Source organism: Abramis brama (assembly GCF_963993115.1).
Source record: "Abramis brama genome assembly, chromosome: 14".
In the NCBI taxonomy this organism is placed as follows: domain Eukaryota; kingdom Metazoa; phylum Chordata; class Actinopteri; order Cypriniformes; family Leuciscidae; genus Abramis; species Abramis brama.
Genome location: NC_139976.1, coordinates 29,037,113 through 29,057,890, shown reverse-complemented (window position 1 = coordinate 29,057,890; position 20,778 = coordinate 29,037,113). Strand labels below are relative to the sequence as shown.

The 20,778-nt window shown below is 39.8% G+C and overlaps 1 protein-coding gene across 1 annotated transcript in view; it reads right to left on the bottom strand.

Annotated features, from left to right (window-relative positions):
* Positions 1 to 7,426: 7,426 nt before the first annotated feature.
* The window catches only part of htra1b (HtrA serine peptidase 1b), a 39,926-nt gene continuing 26,574 nt past the window's right edge, over positions 7,427 to 20,778 (bottom strand). Inside the window, exons 4-9 of the mRNA XM_084135170.1 lie at positions 12,075 to 12,269; positions 10,492 to 10,524; positions 10,031 to 10,145; positions 9,853 to 9,910; positions 9,556 to 9,651; positions 7,427 to 8,031 (exon numbers count right to left, since the gene is read on the bottom strand). Of these exons, the coding sequence (XP_083991296.1) occupies positions 7,863 to 8,031; positions 9,556 to 9,651; positions 9,853 to 9,910; positions 10,031 to 10,145; positions 10,492 to 10,524; positions 12,075 to 12,269 (666 nt within the window). The 3' untranslated portion in view covers positions 7,427 to 7,862. The remainder of the gene's footprint in view (positions 8,032 to 9,555; positions 9,652 to 9,852; positions 9,911 to 10,030; positions 10,146 to 10,491; positions 10,525 to 12,074; positions 12,270 to 20,778) is intronic.

Here is a 20,778-nt window from a genome sequence, read left to right as displayed (position 1 = left end):
AACTGCTGAACGTGAAGATAGGAGCCTGATAAAAAATGCTCAAGAAAAGAAATCTGACAGATTTAGAGGGTTTTGCATCTGAACTCTTCATTCATGGCAGAACACACCATCGAAGCATTTGCTGTTTTTCGATATCATTTATGCTGATTTTAATTAACAATAAATTATGATTGTGTTTGGACAGAATGATTTTCATTGTTGTATTAGGTTTTTTCATTTGTTTGTGTTTTATTTACATTACAGAATTGAGAGAGAAAATGTGTTTAACTGTCTTTGAAATATGAATCAGACATGTATTCCATGTCTTTAAAAGAGAGACTGTAATGTTTTGAGGATGTTTGATGTAATATTTTTTGGGGGGATTATGTAACAGTCGCACATTTGGCAGTATTAGTCCCCATACAAATGCACAGCAAATGACATTTCAGAATGCCAGTAAAATATGACTTGGAGTTTTAAATAAATGACCTAATTCTGTCTGCATCTCATATTGGACATTTTATTTGATCTCTGCCCTGAGATCGACCCCAGCTGTCAGTGTCCTACCAAGATCAACTAAAGCGTCGATAAAGAGGAAATGAACACAAACCCGCCCTGCTACTCGAGTCCAGAGCCTGAAGTCATCCTACCAAGTGCAAACGAAAAACATCCCTTATTTGACCACATATGCTGTGAATTAGACACTGCTTGTGTAACTTGTGTGCCAAATGACATATTGAGTAGTACAATGTAATAATTTGCTGATTATCATGACATTGAGTAAGACTTTTGTACATTTTACATAATGCCTAGAATGGTGTAGTATTCCTGCCTCTGAACAGATCACATTGTGCCTCCAGTAAATCAACTAATGAGGGCAGCATATCACAACTGATCCCATATATCATATTACTGGATTGTTTTTGTTGTTGTTTTCCAGATTCAATATGTTTTTAACACGTAAAACTCAAAGAGTTTAAGGCAAAGCATGGCTAAGTGGAACGTTTATCCACTTGGAATCTACATCGTTTGTAGGTCATGGAACAATAAAACACACACACAATAAAGCTATTAACTATAATTTATTTATGTGATGCAAACTGAATTTTCATCAGCTATTACAGTCTTCAGTGTCACATGATCCTTCAGAAATCATTCTAATATGCTGATTTGATACTTAGTTATTATCAATGTTTGTGACGATCCAAGGGGCTGTGGTGCTTTGTTTTGTCCAGCAGGTGTCTCTGGGTAACACTTTTTGTGTCTTCAGGTTAAATGCTTCTACGCAGGTGTGGAAAATTGACGGTGATTAACCATGCTTCTTATAAGACGCTGGCTTTCTCACCCTCGGAGGTGAAAAGATTGGGGCTTGGGCCCGGTTGCATAAAGCACCTTAAGCGTAATTTGCCCTTAAGTTCGCCCTTATGTTTCCCTTAAACCTAAGGGTGTTGCAGAAAAAAACCCTTAAGTGTTACTTAAGGGTTTCTTTAAGTAAAACGTCATAAACACTTAGAATTTCCCTTAAATGCTGTTTTTTCACTTAAGTAATCCCTTAAAAAGCATTAAGTGTTGCATAAAACCCCTTAACGGTCATTTCCCTAAGTATAATTTAAGGTTTGGAAATCGTAACCTTAAGAGTAACGCGGACAAAAATAAGACGACATGGCTGAATTTATGGAACCAGCTGAAGATCATTATGTGCCAAGAAGAATTTTTAGGGATAGAGAGAACCCTTTGGACCATCTTAGCAATGAAAAATTGTTGCAAGAATACCGATTTGATCGACGCGCAATATTTGACATCGTCACACATCGCATACCTTGACCATGTCACACATCGCAACCACTCTTTAACTGCGGTGTTACAACTGCTTATGGCACTGCGTTTTTTTGCAACTGGGAGTTTTCAGACGGTAGTGGGATATGTTTTCCACGTGCATAAATCGGCTACCATTCAATAAATGTACAATTAGTGTGTATCGGATCTTCAGGTGATATTCTCAATTCATTCAGTTAACGGACACTCTGAGGTAAAGTGACTGCAGACTTAGCAACGATTATATTTAATTGTACAGTACAGTCATAACATAACGTACATACATTATCTTAATTCCATTATGTCCTTAAACATAACAATATTGCTGTCCATAAACTGAGAAAGTGCGCGTCTGGTGTGCGATACCTCGAGTTGTCCTAGACGCGACGCGGCATGTTAGTGTTTTGCGTATCTATGGCAACAACAGACTTTTATAACGTGAATCCAGGATCGCTGTCGTGAAACACTTAAATGTTTCCCTTACCTAAGAGAACCGTTTAAGAGATTATATGCAACACCCTTAAGTTATTCTCTTAGGTAAGGGGAAATCGCCCCTTAAGTATCATACTTAAGGGAAAAACTTAAGGTGCTTTATGCAACCGGGCATTGGTCTTTGCTGGTCTCGCTGCTTGGTGGACATGTTGACTTTCTCACACTCTCCAGTCTAAGGCTTGATGTTGTTGTTTCTGTATCTTTAGAAATCTTTTACTTTAATGTAGTTATGTCTGTTTTCTAATTAAAATATACATTATACATTTGTACAAATTTGATTATGTTGTATGGACTCTCCATTCATGTTGCTGCTCCTTGAGCCAAGGGGTTGTAACAACCGTCAATACAGTTGTGCTGCTTATTATATTTTTGGAACCTGTGATAATTTTTTTTCAGGATTAATTGATGAACAAAAAGTTAGAAAGTACAGCATTTATTCAAAATATAAATCTTTGCATCACTTTATAAATTTAACATCCTTGCAGAATAAAAATATAATTGTCTTTCAAAAAATATTTTTTTTATATATATTGCTACAAAAGATTTCCATTTTAAATAAATGCTGTTCTTTCTTTTTTTTTTTTTTTTTTTTTTTTATTCATCAAATAATCCTGGAAAAGTATCACAGGTTATTAAAAAAAATTTATAATTAAGCAGCACAACTGTTTCCAACATTAATAAATTGGGCATTTTAGAATGATTTCTGAAGGATCACTGAAGACGGGAGTAAAGGCTGATAAAAATGATAAATTATATTTTAAAATATAGTAAAATAAAACCATAATTTTAAACAATTTTACAATATTACTGTTTTTTTCTGTATTTTTGATCAAATAAATGCAGGATTGATGAACGTGTGTGTATATATGTTAAAAATATATATCTGTACATTTATTTATTTCTTTTTTGGATGAATCAAATCATTACAGGCCAAATAAGTTACTACTGTAGTTTGTATGTTGGTACAAGTTACCCTGGGTTAGGTAATAATACAAGTTCCAGAAACTAGATAAAAAAATTGTGAAAATTGGCCAGAAATTTATCATGACATTTTTATTTATTTGTATTCCAAAGACTTCCTCAGCTCCCTCTTAAGTTTATAGCGCCAGTCCCAATACCATAACCCCAAAAATCAAAAGAAAATGACAGTGAATATGTTGAATAAGCTCCTGTTTCCAGCCCTAAACCTAACCGTAAAAACAAAACCTGATTGATTCATTGATCCAGGAAGATGACTTGCTGGGCAAAAATCATGTTAAGTGAGTTCTGAGGTTATTTGTGATAGATGGGACCCACATGTACGCGATGAGCTCAGCGATTTGGCGTGAATTTGAGTAAAATTTCTTAAAGGGCAATAATAATCAAATTCACAGAGTTTTATGAGAATGGATAGGACCTCAATAGAACCAGATCGACACAGCAGGACCTCTATTAAAATCTCGATTAAACTATTGAGAATGTTTAATAGAGCGAATCTGGGCACTCGCTGCCTCCATATTCCCTGCTAGATTATTTCTTGCCAAGGGGCCAGTTCAATCTAGTATTGCATCTCTCCACATCAACCTTAAAATACATCAGTTGTTGATGATTGTGAAGTGAAACACTGCGATGCTAAAACGATTTAAAAACGTTAACCTTCTTTAATTTCGTTTCTGAAATTGCCGTCTGACAAACAGACACACAAACATTTAAAGAAGAGAAGGTATGCCCACAATTCTTTCTCAAATATTGTCAAGTCTGAGATACATGAAGAAAGCTGAATACATACAACAACATTTCATGATGCCTTGCTGATGTATACATAAGTACGAAATACACAGTCTGTTCCAAAACCTATAGTGAGCTCCCTCTTCTATAAAGGCATTAAGTTACTTAGACCTTATGCGCCAGAGAAACGAGGGCGCCGCCATCTTTAGAATATTATCTTTTAACTTCCGTTCTGCGGTCGCTCTGTATATTTCTATGGCATTGCTTTCCAGGAGTAATTAGCTTTTGAAGTGGATTTACTTAATGTAAAGTTAACGAAAGTTATCATGAGGACTGCAATGTTTAAAGCAGATGACTAAACAAATGTCAGTCGACCGGGAAGATTTTAAAACGAGACGTTCATTAATAAACACGCAAAATCGCTGTGAAAATACAGACCGGAAGTCAAAAGACAACGAGCGCAGCGCTGCAAAGGGGCGGAGCTACATAAGGTCTATAGGCAGCTGCTTACTAAGACAGTAACTGCCATGTCACCTCATATGTGACCGATTTGGAACACGCTTAGGCAGTTGTACTGCACGCAATACAAATACGTGCGCCTCATGGGAGACACAACCGATTACAGTAGTTAGCTGTTAGCATATTGCTAAGCTAACATCATAATACTCTACCCAGATAGCACACACATCTGGAAAACATCTGTGTCCATACAATCTAAACCCGTTTGGACAATTCTTGTTTTTTCATGGACTTAAGGGCTGCCAACTGTCACTCACTCACCATGAGACTCACGCAATTGACACTTTTCACACTCTCTCACACCACACATCCATTTTCTCACGCAGAGAAAAATCACGGAGCAAAGAGGACACTGACACCGACAGACTCACAGGTTACTTTTGATATGAAAAAAATTCTCAGCTCAGGTTCTCCATTTTATTACGAAATTCAGACAATAAATACCGTTTTGGCGCTTGTAAATGTGACGTGACAGATCGCTGTAGCGCCTCAGATCAAGTAAACCGATCATCTGTTACTTTTTATTTAAAGATACAGTAATCCTTACCGAAAGGTATATGCCTCATACATAATATCGATCAATCAGTGTTTTTCAACCACGGAAAGAGGTCAATAAAACCAATAGGGCTTGGGTGCCGCGTTGCATTCTGGGACGTGGCGGCCATGTTGATGGCCTCACGAATGTAAACATACAGCAAGTCGAACGAGGAGAAGAAGCAGAGTTGGGAGAAAGAAAATAAAGAAAAAAGATGTTAAAATCCCGAAAAGGATGTGGAATTTACCGGGATACGTTAAATAGGGAAACCAGGGACCGGTATGTGGACAAAATCGGCACTATTAATGGTTTGGATCCATATGAAATTCCCAACAAAGAGTGGAGCACCGACGACGACTTGCTGCCGCAGTTTTCAACCCTCCCGTTTTTTCTGGCTTTCTCACGTATTTGAGCTCTTTTCCCGCTGTCTTCCCGTTTTAGTATTTTCTTGTAAAATATCCCGTATTTTAATACTCTCATGTTGTACTTGTCTTGTTGCTACCCCCTTGCCCTTCCAGCGAAACAGATGTTTTCAAAGTATCGTTTTGCTTCCTTGAAGGCAACCTTAGCGTGATGTTGGCCTTTTTAAGATAACAGCGTGGTTGTTGTGAGAGCACGATTTCACGCCAATCTGTAAGCAAAGTCACGTTAGACCTAGTTTCACAACTCGCTTAGTTAATGCAGCAGTTTTGTAATACGAATTTTTGCTGTCAGCAGAGGGATAGCCATAGACAGTATAAGAAGTGGACAGAGCCATCTCATTGGAACTCAATTGAGACAAGTGAAGCCCATTTTTTATGATTTTTTAGCACTTCCGTTCCTGACGCACCGACTCAAACTAAGCTTGATGACGTGAGCAACCTGTCTGACAGATGTAAATCTTCTAGTAGCTGTGCGTGCAAACTGCCAACGTTAATCTTGCAGAGATGGCGAGCTTGAGCAAAGAGTTCTTTGGCGTGAGTAAGCAGGAGTAAGTATTCTGATTAATTATTTTGTATAGTATTTATTTTAAAATGTAACGCAAGGGCTTCTCCCTTGGCATCCCCCGATTGCCTGCAAGCTTCTCCTCCTGTCTGTACGGTAATTTCTCTACTGTGCTACAGAGAGTCGAGTGGTTATGACGCAATCGTTAGCCTATTTTTACAAAAACTGTTTCTACGGGCCATAATGTAACATAGGTAATGGAGCCCTTTATACATTGTCGTGTTTCTTTAGAAATAAATAATGGACAAATGGAGTCTTTAAACGCCTCAGATGTAAAGTTATTCGCCGTCAAAGTGATGCCAAAATGAATGGGAGTCAATGGAATGCTAACGCAAGTGAAGTTCTGCTACAAGATGGCGGCACGCGGCCGGCTTCAACTTCCGGTCGATGGATTACCCGCCTGGGGATAGCAACAGAAAGATGAATGTTGAAATTTTCCCGTATTTTGGGTGAGTAAATTTCCAGAAAATAAATTTCCCTTATTTTCAATGTTCAATGTTGACTTAAGCTATATAAATTAATATTCAGATGTTATACTTTAAATTAATCAAATTAAGACACACTACTGAGAGGGAGTACGTCTATAAACAGTGCGCAGTAGTCTGAGTAGCAGTAAAGGAGGCAATCAACATGGCGGCCACGCCAAGTAATGACGTCATGACGCCCAAGCCCTATTATGGCACAGAATGTTACATTTACCTCAGGAAAGCCATTTAATGACCATAGCACGTTAGTTGACTAGAAAAAAAACAGCTATAGAGGAGGATTTTGCTAAATATGTGCACTATATTACATATTTAATATATTTTTACTTGTGTCATCAAATAATTGTTATTATAATGAAAACCGCATTATATTTAATTTAATTTGTTATTTTTAACCTTTAATAATGGTCAGCTGATAGGGCTCTCTGTGTTTACAGCATTGTGAGATTTTTTGAGAAAAATGAACATGTAGGCTATCAGCCTACCTAATATTTATCCAAATGAGTCCATATTGAATCAAGATTGAAATCAAATCCCAAGAATTGACTTGAAATCGTGAAAATTGTGTTTTTAGCAATAATACAAACAGTAGCCTGCCAGTCATTGTACCATGTAAACATTATAACATGTTGTCACTAAACTTAATAAAATTCTATTTAGTTACCAAATGTTTTGACAATCACAATTACACCTATTGTGATGCAAGTTGTTTTTTTACATCCTTGGATCAACCAGGGGGTTTGTAAATGATGACAGAATTTTAATTTTTGGATGATCTATTCCTTTAACATCTGACAGGAAGCGACGTATTGCAGATTAAACCAGATGAAAATGCGCACATCAAAAACACATCTCCACAATGTGTGTGTGCCATCAGGGTAAGCATAAAAATACATTTCACATGCAAATATTGGGTAAAACAGTTCTTTTTAATTACACTGAATTATTTTAGTAGATACTTTTCAGTAATGAATAAAACAAGATTATTTATAGTCAACATTTACTTGAATGGAATCATCCTGCTCATCACAAAATCTGGCAGTTTACTAGGTTTTGGAACAGAGAAATTATATACATTTCGGATTGTCAGTGAACTACCCAGCGCTAAATTCTCTATTCACAAAAGGCTCATTCTATCATGATATATCGATGAACAAACAGAAAATGACTTCATATATTGGAAAAAAGTGAGAATGGACATTTCCTGGTCTAAGCTGAGAGCAATATTCAGATTGGATGAATGGTTGGGTTTGAAAGTGTTCACTAAGATTTCTAGCAAGAGTGTGGCTCCGGACACACACTCAGTAAAAGTCTGAGAACCAGCTCATGGGCGAGCACGAGGGAGGTCAAGGGTCAATCTCCTCTGGAATGATTGTGAGGATGACGTCTTCATTGCCGCGTCGTACCACCGCTCTCAGACTCTCGTCTCTCTTGATGGATGTGCTGACGTCACTAGCTGACGTGATCCTCTGCCCGTTAATGCTGATTATGACATCACTCTCCTTCAGACCGCCACTAGAAAACGAAACAGGAAGCAGTTGAAACTATCTTAATTGTTCTAACTGTGCTTTTATTGGCTTCACATTATTGGATTCCCATTACCAAACAGTATTAGGTTTTTTGATTTTTACATAGTTTAAAGGAGGTGATGTCATTAACTCGCTCGATTGTTTAGTGAGAAACTAATTTTTCCTCTGTTTCAGAATATGTGGCTCACTCTCAGGAAATAGTGCTTACTACTGATAGGGTTTTACTTAAATATCATGCTTTCACTGTGTCGATTTTTTCTAAAATACGTTGTTTTTTTTTATACGTCATGCTTTCAAAATCTTTCATCCCCACATTTTCTGTTTTGACATTTCTCATCTAAAAATGGATTGTTGGATCATATTTAATGGAAAGATATTAAACAAAAGTTTCTCATATCAGTATTTCATTATGTTCACATTTATATTCATGTAACATCCAACACTGAAATGTTTTAAAGTTAACAGGTTTGACGTAACATGTTTGAAAGAGAAAATGTCAAGAGTTATAAATTCATTTAATTACCAATTACTCTACCTGGATATGCTCAACAACTGTATCTACAGTATTATATGCACATTGAGTATTAATCTGGATTTTGAAGGGTACCCATTCCACCATTTCCTGAGAATGGGCCATTTACACACTGTTTGAAATGGCTCTTGTTGAATTTGATATACTGTTACATTTAACTGATCATGCTCTAATTCACAGTAATTCTCTGTAAATTCTCTAGCCACAAATTGTAACTATGTGCATTTATGGAAAAATCCCCAATACTGCAGCATTCAACTCACTTAGCTCTGAACGGGCTACCCACAATGACAGGAAGTGGCCACTTATGTACTGTTCACATCATCTCATGTATGCTAAGATTGAGTGGAATCATATGGCTACTTGTGAGTGAATGTTCACCCACACACAATGAAATCCCAAAAGTTAATTTTAGTTGCAAAAACTTTGCCTAAGGCAAAGAAAAAGAAAAAACTGCTGCTTCAGCATGATTATGATAATGGGTACACATTTTGCACACGTTTTAGAAAGCCCAAAACTGTTCATTTAAATCAGTAAAATATGTATTTAAATAGAGCATTTGTATGGTAAAGACAGCATCAAATATGAAACTATGTCCAAAATCATTGAACTTCTTATTGTGATCTGGTTAGTATGGAAGCTTGTTTCCTCCATGGAATAAAGTTCTGAGATTGCGGGATATAAACATTCTGAGAAAAAAAGTCTGAATTGCGAGTTAAGGCTATATCTGACTTTTTTTTTTGCAATTCCGAGTTTATATCTCACAATTTTGACATTTTTTTCCTCAGAATTGAGATATGAACTTGCAATTCTGAGAAAAAAAAGTCTGAATTGTGAGATAAAATGTCTCTATTACCTTTTTTATTCAAACAAGCTTTCATAGGTTTGAATGTGCACATTAACTTTTACTAATTGTAAAATGTATCAAATCCCTCCAACCACCTGACTTCATTCTTTCATGTGGTGCGATGGACTTACACTTCAGCTGGTGTTTTCGGGATAACTTCAATGACGTATGCTCCAGAGGTGACATCTGGGAAATCATTCTGTCTCTCCTTTAGCTCCTTAGCAAGTCTAATGAGTGACAGATTCAAAGGAAGTACAGATTTAAATGTCATGTTTGCTGGTATCCAGCTTTTACTATGTGTATTGGATAATACAATTTGAAATGATTAATTTTAGATGGCTGATTCATTTGATTTCAGTGTTCCTCTAGAATCGCAATCACAAACACACAACAGTATTCAGAAAGCATGCACTGCATTTGTGACTCACGTTGGGGTTAATGTCATCATTCTCACACCAATATACTTCTTTTTTGTGGTCGTTTTTCCTGAAAAATAAAGAGATATTTATTGATTGATACTACAAATCTCAATCACATTTTAGTGTGTTTAGAGTAGAGTAGATGTTTTTGATTTAGCACATTTTAGTCCATTATTTTGCTCCTGACCTTTAGCCTGTCTGTCATGAGACTCAGCCAGGAACTGCCGGATCTTATCAGAAGGAATGGCAAAGGATATTCCTGCTGTCACCTTCAGCGTGTTGATTCCTATCACTTCACCATCCTACAGCAACAGACACAAGAGTGAAGACACAAATGTAAATGTGAACTCACACAAACACACCGCACATCTGCATGCACAGATGTCTTCCTGTCACAATGTGATGCTTCCGACATTGATCATTATGAATGCACGCATGTGTTTGTGTTCACGGCTGACTCAACACACAGTCTTTCTGCCAACAACATATGTTTCCAGACTCATAAAGACTTGCCATACACATTATCGACTGTGTAAACTTGGTCCTGGCTGCTTTCTGTCGCTCCTGTTAATTCACTATCACATAAGACTCAAGCTGGTTTAATTATTTGCATATGGGGAAGACATAATAACAAAGTAAAAATCTTACCAGGTTCACCAGGGGCCCTCCTGAATTGCCATACTGAAACACAGAAAGAGTTTGGGTTCATGAAATGTGTGTGATTCTTTTTTTTTCTTTCTCTATATAGTGAAGAGCTATTTGCCACTAATGGGTCATGTATGTATATTTAAATCAAGTATGTAGCCTACTTGCTATTGCCAATAGACAAACAGACACACTGTGTATTACTATAAAACATAAAAGGGAAAAGTGTCCAAATGAACAGAGGATCTGGTGTCTTTCTTGTGCCGGGGAATCATGAAGGAGGGGCAGTGTTCAGTCAGGATGGATTCAGGTAAGGGTCTGGCATGTGTGCTTCTCCTCAGCAGCTCATCTTCCCTGAAGCCACGGCACATGGAGAGAATGGCGGACCAGCATCCTAACCAGTCGGCGCAAACGAGTGTTTTCCATACGGACCACGAGTCCGGTAGTCTCAGCCTCAGACGTCGTGCCTACAGACCATTGGCTGAACGTCTGATGAATATGGCACACTTAACTGGAACACTTAAGGATTTTCAAAGTCATCATCTGATTGGTTGAATTTTACAGGATTTCTGGGAGATGTGCGTGTCGCTTTCTTTAACGGTAGCCTACACCTGAAACACCTGGACATCGACTTTACATTTTCACGCCCCTAAACATGACGCAGAACAAAACGAACTGTGATTGGTTGCTTTACATGTCAGTTAGACAGCGTCTGGGAGGTCCTTGGCCAATGAACGCTACTATGGAGTCCTGCCGTCAGTGTGAAGGTCTGGCTACGCGAGACTATGGGTCCGGTGACTCAGTCCATATGGCGTTGCGGGAAACCCTCCATGATCCCCTTTTGGACCCATAAGGACACCAGTGTGCATGCATGGGGGAAGAGACACACTCTGCATTTAACAGCCACCAATCCTGGTTGTTTCCGCACCCCTCCTCTCTTTCACATCCACTCCTGTCGTGAATGCGGATGGGGTGGCACTGATAATTAGGCGGAGGCAGCCGCTCCATTACAACATACTAAATCGCATAGCAGATCTAGACAGGTGGAGCTGGGGAGGTGGAGGATTTCAGAGGAACTCTGAAAGCCCGCTGCAGGACTAGCCTACAGTGTACATTGAACCTGACTATTTAAATGTTGAGCAAGCGATCTCATTGACTGCAGAATAAGCAGAGGCCAATCATCTTGTGCCATGTCACAATAGAGTGATTGCTTGGAGATTTCATTTAAAGGACTTATCTGCGCCCTCTAGAGTTACATGGCTGAACTAGTAGATATTTCAATCATAACAACTCTCAAAGTAGTTTTGGCATGCTAATGGTTATGGCAATGTTAATGTATTTGATTTTGGTGGACTAGATCAACTAGATCATGCCACACATGCTGTAGAGCAAGTATAGACTTGCTACTGCCAATAGATACACAGACATGCTGCTGTCAGCATGCAGCAATACTCAAGTCATTGTCTAAATAAAAAATATTTTTCTTATTAACAGATACAGACAAAACTGAGCATCATGTCACTGATCCACTTAGCAAACAAAGACAGTTTATGTAATATATGATCAAATGTAGTGTTTGAGCTCACATTGATGATGGCATCTGTCTGAATGTAGTCCATGTCAGAGTTACGCAGACCCAGCTCTTTGCCGCCTCTCTGGGTGGTGCTGACTATGCCTGTAGTCACTGTGTTCTGAAGGGAGAACGGACTGCCGATAGCGACCACAAACTCGCCTGGTCTCAGATCAGCTGATCTGCCCAACAACAGCACTGGGAGTTTCGTCTGCAATATGAAATAAAATACAGCATGAGGCTTTGACACTATTGTCCTGGGCCATGATGAATCATTGAATTCAAGTTATACTTTACAGACATAATCTATAGAAGGCTTATAGATTTTCTAAAATTGCAAGTATGCCCCATGAAAATAAATTATTTAATATATTATTAATATTAAGGTAATTATATTTACTCAAATAAATACAATTATTAAAAATCAAATAATCATTAAATATTTTAGCAATCATTAATTAACAGAAATGAAGTAGGCCTAAATCTTCAAGCTGTTTTTTCCTCCTTCCCAAAAGCAAATGTTATTGCTCAAAGTTTGCTCTCTACAGCTCAGGAGACTTAGGCCCAATCCCAATTCTACCCCTTACCCTTTCACTTTTCCCTACGGTATGATAAATGTCCCTGCATACACTGGCTACAGAGGCAATATGGCTGCCCAAGTGAAAAATGAGACCCATAAATGTAAGAATTTTTGGGATTAATAAGTATTTTAAAGACAAATAATCATTTGCTTTATGTTACATTCAATCTTGTGTTCATAAAACTTCGCTAAAAAAAAATCGCTGAAGTTCGCTAACAATAGTCCCACAACATATTTTCATGTCTGATAACTGGTGAATGTAATTGCGACAGGGAATTGGCTTATCATTTACCCTACGTCTGCTATGCATCTCCTGTGACGTAGGTGCTAGCGACGATGTATGAGGTGTAATGGTGTAGTAGTGGTGTCCCATTTCTTACGGGAATATTTTCACTCCTACGCCTTGCCACTCTGTTTCAAGGGGCAAGGGTAAGGGGTAGGTGAAGAGGTATAAAATAGAATTGGGCCTTAATTGAATTCTCAGTTTGAGACCTGCTCATTGTTGAGAACTATAGAAAAGGCACACGTGAGATTACTGAGGTCTTTTTCTAAGGAAAAACATCTGAGAAGCAGGAGACCTAAGCAATATACTGAGGTATTAAGGAGATTTAAATGTGATTTCCCTTTGGGAGGAAACATTTCTTTTAATTGTATTTTGTAACTCTCCGGCATCATCATGCAAATGTTTCAGTCCATTCTTCCTTCAAATGTGTGATATTCAGGGGCTTTCTGAATGTACTACCCACTTCAAGTGCCACCATTTCTGTTAGGTTAAAGTGTCACTATAATGCTTTCCCAGATATTACCTTTCATGTAGTAATATAGCTGATTGTGAATATAAAATGTCTGCAAAGTTATTGTAAACTATTGTAGAGTTATTGTCTCCCAAAAGAAAGAACCAATTCTGAATTGCCTGAAACAAGGCATCAATAATTCCATGCATCAATAATTCAACGCACAAACCTACATAGGTTTGAAACAAATTTGCATAATGCCAGCCTATGGTCTTCACTGGCTGCCCACGAACAACGTCTATGTTGGCCCGCCCTCACACAATGTAGCTGTAGCTGAGGCCTAGAAGAGTTTGGTTTGCATGTCGACATGCACTTCCAAAGGATGAGGACTCAAATTGTTATGGTAAAAACAACAGCGTTGTTACTGTTTGTATCAATGTGTTTAAAAGTGCTGAGGAAGACTCCGGAGCTGAAATTCTGATATGGAAATGGGCGTTTCGTTTCCGACCCACACTATAAGTGGTAGACCAATCACAACAGTCTGGGCCATCTGACCAATCAGAGCAGAGAAGGCTCTCAGAAAGGAGGGGTTTAGAGAGCCTGAATCCTTTATCAAACCGAGAACACTGAGAAACGCTGAGACTGATGCTGCAATGTATGTTATGAGAAAATGTAAGTTTGTTTTTACCTTGAATGCATGTAAATCTATTGTAGGAGACCTCCAAAACAAAATTAGGAACCTTTAAAATAGCATAATAGGGGCACTTTAATATTTCTTTGATTCTTCATAGCTTCTAGTTTTACCTACTTATTGCTTGTGTGTTTTGGGTTAACACATTCTTTGGTTCTATGGTTCTATGGTTCAGCTTGTGGATGAACATCCTCTTACATTTTCTTCAAGTGCTCTGATATGGCCAGCTAATCTGCAAGGCAGTAAAACACACCCATAATGCTTTCATCAGCTGGTATGGGGTTCTTCTGGTCAGTGGTTGTTTTACACCAAACATGAAGCTTGACATTGTGGCTAAACAGCTCTATCTTCATCTCTATGTGCTGAATCTGATGGGATGTCTTGCCCTGTGGTGCTTTGAAATGTTCAGATTATGCAGATAATGAAAGGCCCCAAAGAGCCACATGAGTAAGCCACACACCTCAGATGCTCAGACTAAAGAGGACCACAGCTTTCTGATGTTTACATGAAGATGTCCTCCATGTTATTCCCTACTTGAGTTCCAATTATTTGCATGTCTTTTTATACACCTGATCCAGTTTTAGGTCTGGGTTCTTTTAACCCAAATTTGGGTCAAATATGGACATCCCAACCATTGGGTTAAAATTTTTATTAATAAATTCAACCCAAAGGCAGGGTTTGTCCATATTTGACCCATTTTTTGGAGTATATATATATATATATATATATATATATATATATATAACATACTTTTTACAAACTTTTATATTATATGCAATTAATCGCGATTAATCAAGTTGACAACACTAGTTAATATATCACGTTTGAAAATAATGTACCACCTTCACTAAACCCTACTTGAGGTCATAACATAGAATTGTGCAAGGAACCACATGAAATGAATCGATAATCTGCCCTTGTAATCATAATTTGTGTGAAAAAACTAAAAAAGTTGTTGCCGTTTTACTGTCTCTAGTGTTTATTTCAGCTGGAAACTGCAGTGAACTGTATATGTGTGTAATTGCATGTGTAAGTAGTTTTGCAGAAATGTAGGTAGAAAACAGATATAGAAAACGGACATTTATGAATGAATTTACTTCCTTCAACTATTCCATCAAATACCATTTTTTATTTTTCCACTATCCACCAAAAAACATGTATATGATTGTGGTATATCATAGGTGTCACGGGTGGTTGCTGGCAGACAGATGAGGAAGACGTATACGATTCAATTCAAAAGGTTTATTCTCTAAAGATCTAACAGGAAGGCAAACGGATAGCAACACACACTGAACATAGACAATACTGGACACTGGACTGAAACAAAACTGAACACATATACCGGTGTTAATGATGGTGACTGATGAGTGCACAGCTGAACGTGATTGGTGTCTGTGACAACAAATGAGTGATGTAGGCAGATGATGACAAAACATAACGAGTCCAAACTAACGTGAATGTGACAGAACGCCCCCTCCCATTAGAGAAGATGAAGAGGATGAGGGGATGGCGAAGGGATGGTTAAGGGGGCTGGCAAAGGAATGGCACAGACAGGCAGATGAAGAGGATGAGGGGCTGGCGAAGGGATGGCACAGACAGGCAGATGAGGAGGATGAGGGGCTGGTGAAGGGATGGCACAGACAGGCAGATGATGGTTCTGGGGTTGGACGGACAACCGGGAGGAGGATGAACAACAAAGTCCCTGGTGGTGATGAAGGTGGAGTGAGCCAAGGGGTGGCCTTGAGCAGGGGATGATGGCTGTTCATCCAGGCCACAGCCAGAGTGGTGCCACATGGCGGCATTGACGGAGGGAGGAGCCATGGAGGAATACTGATGAGGGCCGCCATGTGTCTGACCGGAGACGACAGCGGCGAGGATGGAGCCCATCGTGTAGCCGATGAGCCGAGGTAGTGGAGAGATTGTGAAGATCTTGGAGGCCGCGACGGAGCCGCAGCGACAACCTCCCGAGAGCGAGGTGGAGATCCGGAGGTCTGAGGGCGAATTGAAGTGACTAAGGGCGGAGGTGGAGCCTGAGGTAGGGCGGAGCAAGCAGTAGCAGAAGGGGTGGAGGACCAGAGAGCAGCGGACGGTCCGCAAGTCCGTAGCAGATGTGAAGCGATGTCTGACCTCGGTGGAGCCGACGTGCCGAGCGAGACCGAATGGCCGATGGTCCACGCAGAGGTCGAGGGTGGAAGGAGCGCAGGTTCGGGAGCCAGGGCGACAGGTCGAGGCAGAGCGTAGCACACTGAGGCTGCAGGCGGCGGTAGCAGAGCAAGCAGTAGCAGAAGGGGTGGAGGACCAGAGAGCAGCGGACGGTCCGCAAGTCCGTAGCAGAGGTGAAGCGATGTCTGACCTCGGTGGAGCCGACGTGCCGAGCGAGACCGAATGGCCGATGGTCCACGCAGAGGTCGAGGGTGGAAGGAGCGCAGGTTCGGGAGCCAGGGCGACAGGTCGAGGCAGAGCGTAGCACACTGAGGCTGCAGGCGGGGGCTCGGGCTCCTCATGCCCAGGAGAAGATGGCTCCCGACAGGTCCATCTTCTGGGGGGGGCTCACTTCCGAAACCTCGACGTCCACCAGCACTCCCTCGGCAATGGATGTCTCGGCCGGCTCACACACCGGGTCAGGCGCGCGCTGCTCGGGCTCCGTGGCGATGTGGTCCTCGGTCGCTCTTGTGACAATAGGCAGCTAAGGATACATTTACTGTATACACAAACATTTAATGTACAGATTTACAGATGCATTGATGCCTTTCTATGTATACTGTCTGTATTTTTAGGTTTCAGACACAGCCTTGTTTTATAGCTCTGTTCATTCAGCTGTTATGTTGTTACATTATAACAGCTGCAATATTATAATACATGACTACTGCTGAAAAACCGGACAAAAAATATCCCTTGGTTCTGTCTGTCTGTTTTTTTTTAGTTTTTTTTTTATGAATGTTATAAATATTAATAACTGAACAATAGCTTATTAGTTTGTGTGTATATGCACCAGACTTTTGGTTGTCAGAAAATAAATAAAAAATAAATTAAAGTTCAATCATTGCCTGCAGTGGCCACAGTTATATGGTTGATACCATTCTGAGTCAGATTAGAGCCTCCCTTTTCACTCTTGAGATTTCAACACCATTCCCCTTCTGGCAACAGGAAGATAAAAGTTTGGTGAGAAAGAGAAAAGGCTGCTCATATCATCAAGCTATGCCTGGATGGAAACATATCTGCTGAAAGAATCGACTACAAACTCGTGTTTTTGTGCAATCGGAAAAAAGAAGAAGAATACAATTGATTGTTTGTGTGTATTTAAAATAAAATGTGATTGTTTTTTTTCAGGGTGTCCATATCCGAGTCTGTGTGTGCACTTATGTGTTTTGGTATGTACAGCTGTCAGCTTGTAGCCTAAGGATAATTCCAGATGCTGGAATAGAAATGATGGTATCCTTATTAAGGGGAGAATTTCAGAAAAGCTAGAATGACATTTTGCAAACATTTTATCTGTGTGCTAAGTCAAGCATCATTGTTACTGTTGCTTATACTTAGGCTTAGTGTTTTTAACAAAGCCCTAACCTTAAAGGGATGGTTCGGAGTAAAATCAACCTAGGGCCCTTTGCACCATGACCTTGAGCCAAACACCCCCCCAGAAGCTTTTTTTCCCTTGGTCGAACATTATTAAAGTTAGAGCTTATTTAGAGATATCAGCCGAATGGTTTAGTGCAGGCGCTAATGGATCCTATGATGTATCTCGTAAATTACCCCACTAATAATGCCCAGAATGGTACCAAACTTCTACAATATTACAAATAGGTTCTGTACTCAAGTTTATAAGTACATCAGGAGTTTATTTAAATAACACTTGCCTGATGGCTTATGCTACCACTAACCCGGACGCCGAGGTCACTTCCGTGATTTGGGAAAAGCCTGTAAAAGTCCTGGCAGAAAGCAATGCATAAGGATGCAGTGTAATTATATTACATGGACCAATTATAATTCACTGTTGGGTGGAGCAGGTTTGGGGCCGACAGCCATGGGTGCGGAGCGAGGCCAGTGGAACGAAAGCTAATGAGAGACACCTGTGTGACATAGGGCTAACCAATCTCGAATCCCTCAAAGGAGCTCCGGAAGGATACATTCACCATTCAAAAAAAAGGTCTAAAGGGTTAACTGAAACTCTAACAGAGGGTACAAGAAGACAAAAAAAAACAAGCCCATATTTTTGGAAGTGGAGGGAGTATGGGAGAATGCCTGCTGAGCATTCCAGGCAGTCTTGTTTGCAGATGCACAATCAATGCTTAGCTAAAGATAACATGCTACTGTTCTACTCCTTCACTCACTCCCACAACCTCTGACTGCATCTGACAACCTACAATCATGCTCTTAAAGCCAGCAGGCAGCATCCTGCACCAAATCTAGCTTTGCTAAATTCAGTCTTCAAATTATGTGCTTTTCTGCTAAAACAATATGCATTATATGTACCGACACCGGTGCTAAACACAGAAAGACAGAAAGACATAGGCCTATTAGTGGAATTGTCCCCTTCTCCTAAATTTGAAATACAACTTGCCACCGACTGGCAATAGTCTTGTAACAATGCTCATACTTCTGATACCTCCTTAATTTTTAAGATGAATTAAGTCAATGCTAGCCTGACGTCGTCATACTCAGATTCTAGTCAGAATATGAGTCTGATACTGCTCCATTGGGCTGTGTTTATGGGGAGTGTTTCAACTGAACCAGGAAATAAAATGCGTCTGCACTCAATTGGATAGACCTACAACCAATCAGAGCAACGGAGTAAGTGAAGTATGTTCTTCATTCATCTTTCCAATCGACAAATGTCGACATCTCAATTCTCCAGCGGCAGCCATCTTTGTTGTAAATGAATTCAACCCAAGCGCTCTTTGGTGACGTGGATGATTATGTTACTGTTGATCATCTGTCCATCATCGCATAAAGCCCGCCCTGACATTTTGATTGGTCCGAACAGCTCTGGTTCGAGCATAGTTGCTCCACAACGGATGAAATCCAGACCGAACTTCCCGACCTCAAATGTTGTGGGCGGGGCTAAGTTTGGCTGGCATCCAGGCTAAGTCAATGCAGAAAAAAAATATATATTCTTCAAATAATTTGATGGGTCTTTAATAGGGATATTCCAAGCCGATCTCAAGGATCGGTATCGGGGGTATTTTTAACTGAACGGTATCAGCTCTACTAAGCTTGATCCTTTGTTATACCTTAGCTGCCACACAGGTGTCGTGCAGTAGGTGGCGGTATGCACCTTCAAGTGGGTTTGTCAACCGCCATTAAAAGGAAAAGAAGAAGCTCAAATTTGCGTTTGTGAATGTAGACTGTTGGTGTGTCCCAAGTCGCATTCTATACGTCCTAAATAGTATTCGAAAATAGAATTAGTACATTCCAAATCGTAGTATGTTGAAATGAGTGTTCCAAAGATACTCGGATAGTCTACTATTTCCGGTCAGAATCCGAAGTGCAGATCGATGCGCACTCTAACGGCTAATATTGCACACAACCCATTGCGCGTCGGACAAGGATTCGGTAGAACTACAACCATGAGTGAAAAGTGTTAAAAAACTACAGACATGGAGAAACGCGAGTCCGGCAGTTATGTAGAGAGGTTTAGATAAAGGGGTTTGAGTGATTAATTATCAGTATCTAACCTGACGAAAATGTATTTATTCAATGTTGTCTACATTATATTGCATCTGCAGCAGCATTGTGAACTTTTGTAAAGATACGTTTAACCATTAACTTTTAAATTCAAATTGCAAACACACAAGGAGAGTCTCCACATGAAAGACCCACGACTGGCAGATGAACGTGCAACTACATTTCTCTCCGAAACGGTAGGAAATTAAATTAGATTGAATGGAGGATTTTAACTGTGACAAGATGATTGACAGGGCAGTTTACGGTGACAGGATGCACACGACAGATCTGTCCGTTAAGATGACGAAGCAGTATGTCCCAAAGCTTGCCTACTACTTTTTCTTCACAAAAAGAGTACATACTTTTAGGGCGTAGTATAAGTAGGTGAATTGGGACGCAGCGCGTGTTCCAATTCAAAGACTGCATCCTTCGAAGGACTCGGACTTCAATGGCCCCGCCTTTGAAGGCTACGGAGGTCAGACTGAGCGTTGTTAAATGGGACAGTCTAGTCTATGGAGGACTGTTCTTGTCACCTGCCTTTGATGAGTGACAGTAAGGTTTGTACTAGACTATATTAAACTGTCTGAAAACAAAACAGGGTTCACAAACTGTCTAAATATGTTCACCATGGTCCATTTCTGTATATAATAAAAACTATAAACTATATATAATCGCATCTTAGTAAGATATTAGACAACATTTGAACTGCTTTAAAGGTTTTTTTTTATTTTTACATTAGATAAGTGAGTAAGTTGAAAACCAATTCTTGCGTTTAAAAGTGTAACTAGGAAAATTCTCTGAAAATCCTGTTGTCACTGATGCGCAATGAATTCTGGGAAAGGCAAGGCCATGAAGAATCCATCTGTTGTATCCTAAATTTCACAGAAAATGAAGGACGCATTTAGAGGGCGCATTTGAAGGAGCCTTCGAATTGAGACAGCCTTCGCCGTGCAGTGGTGACGCGATCGGCCTTGAATGCGCCCTTTGAAGGATGCAGCTTCTGAATTGGGACGCAGCAGAGATCTGTTCTATTTCGTCGCGCACGCACATTCAA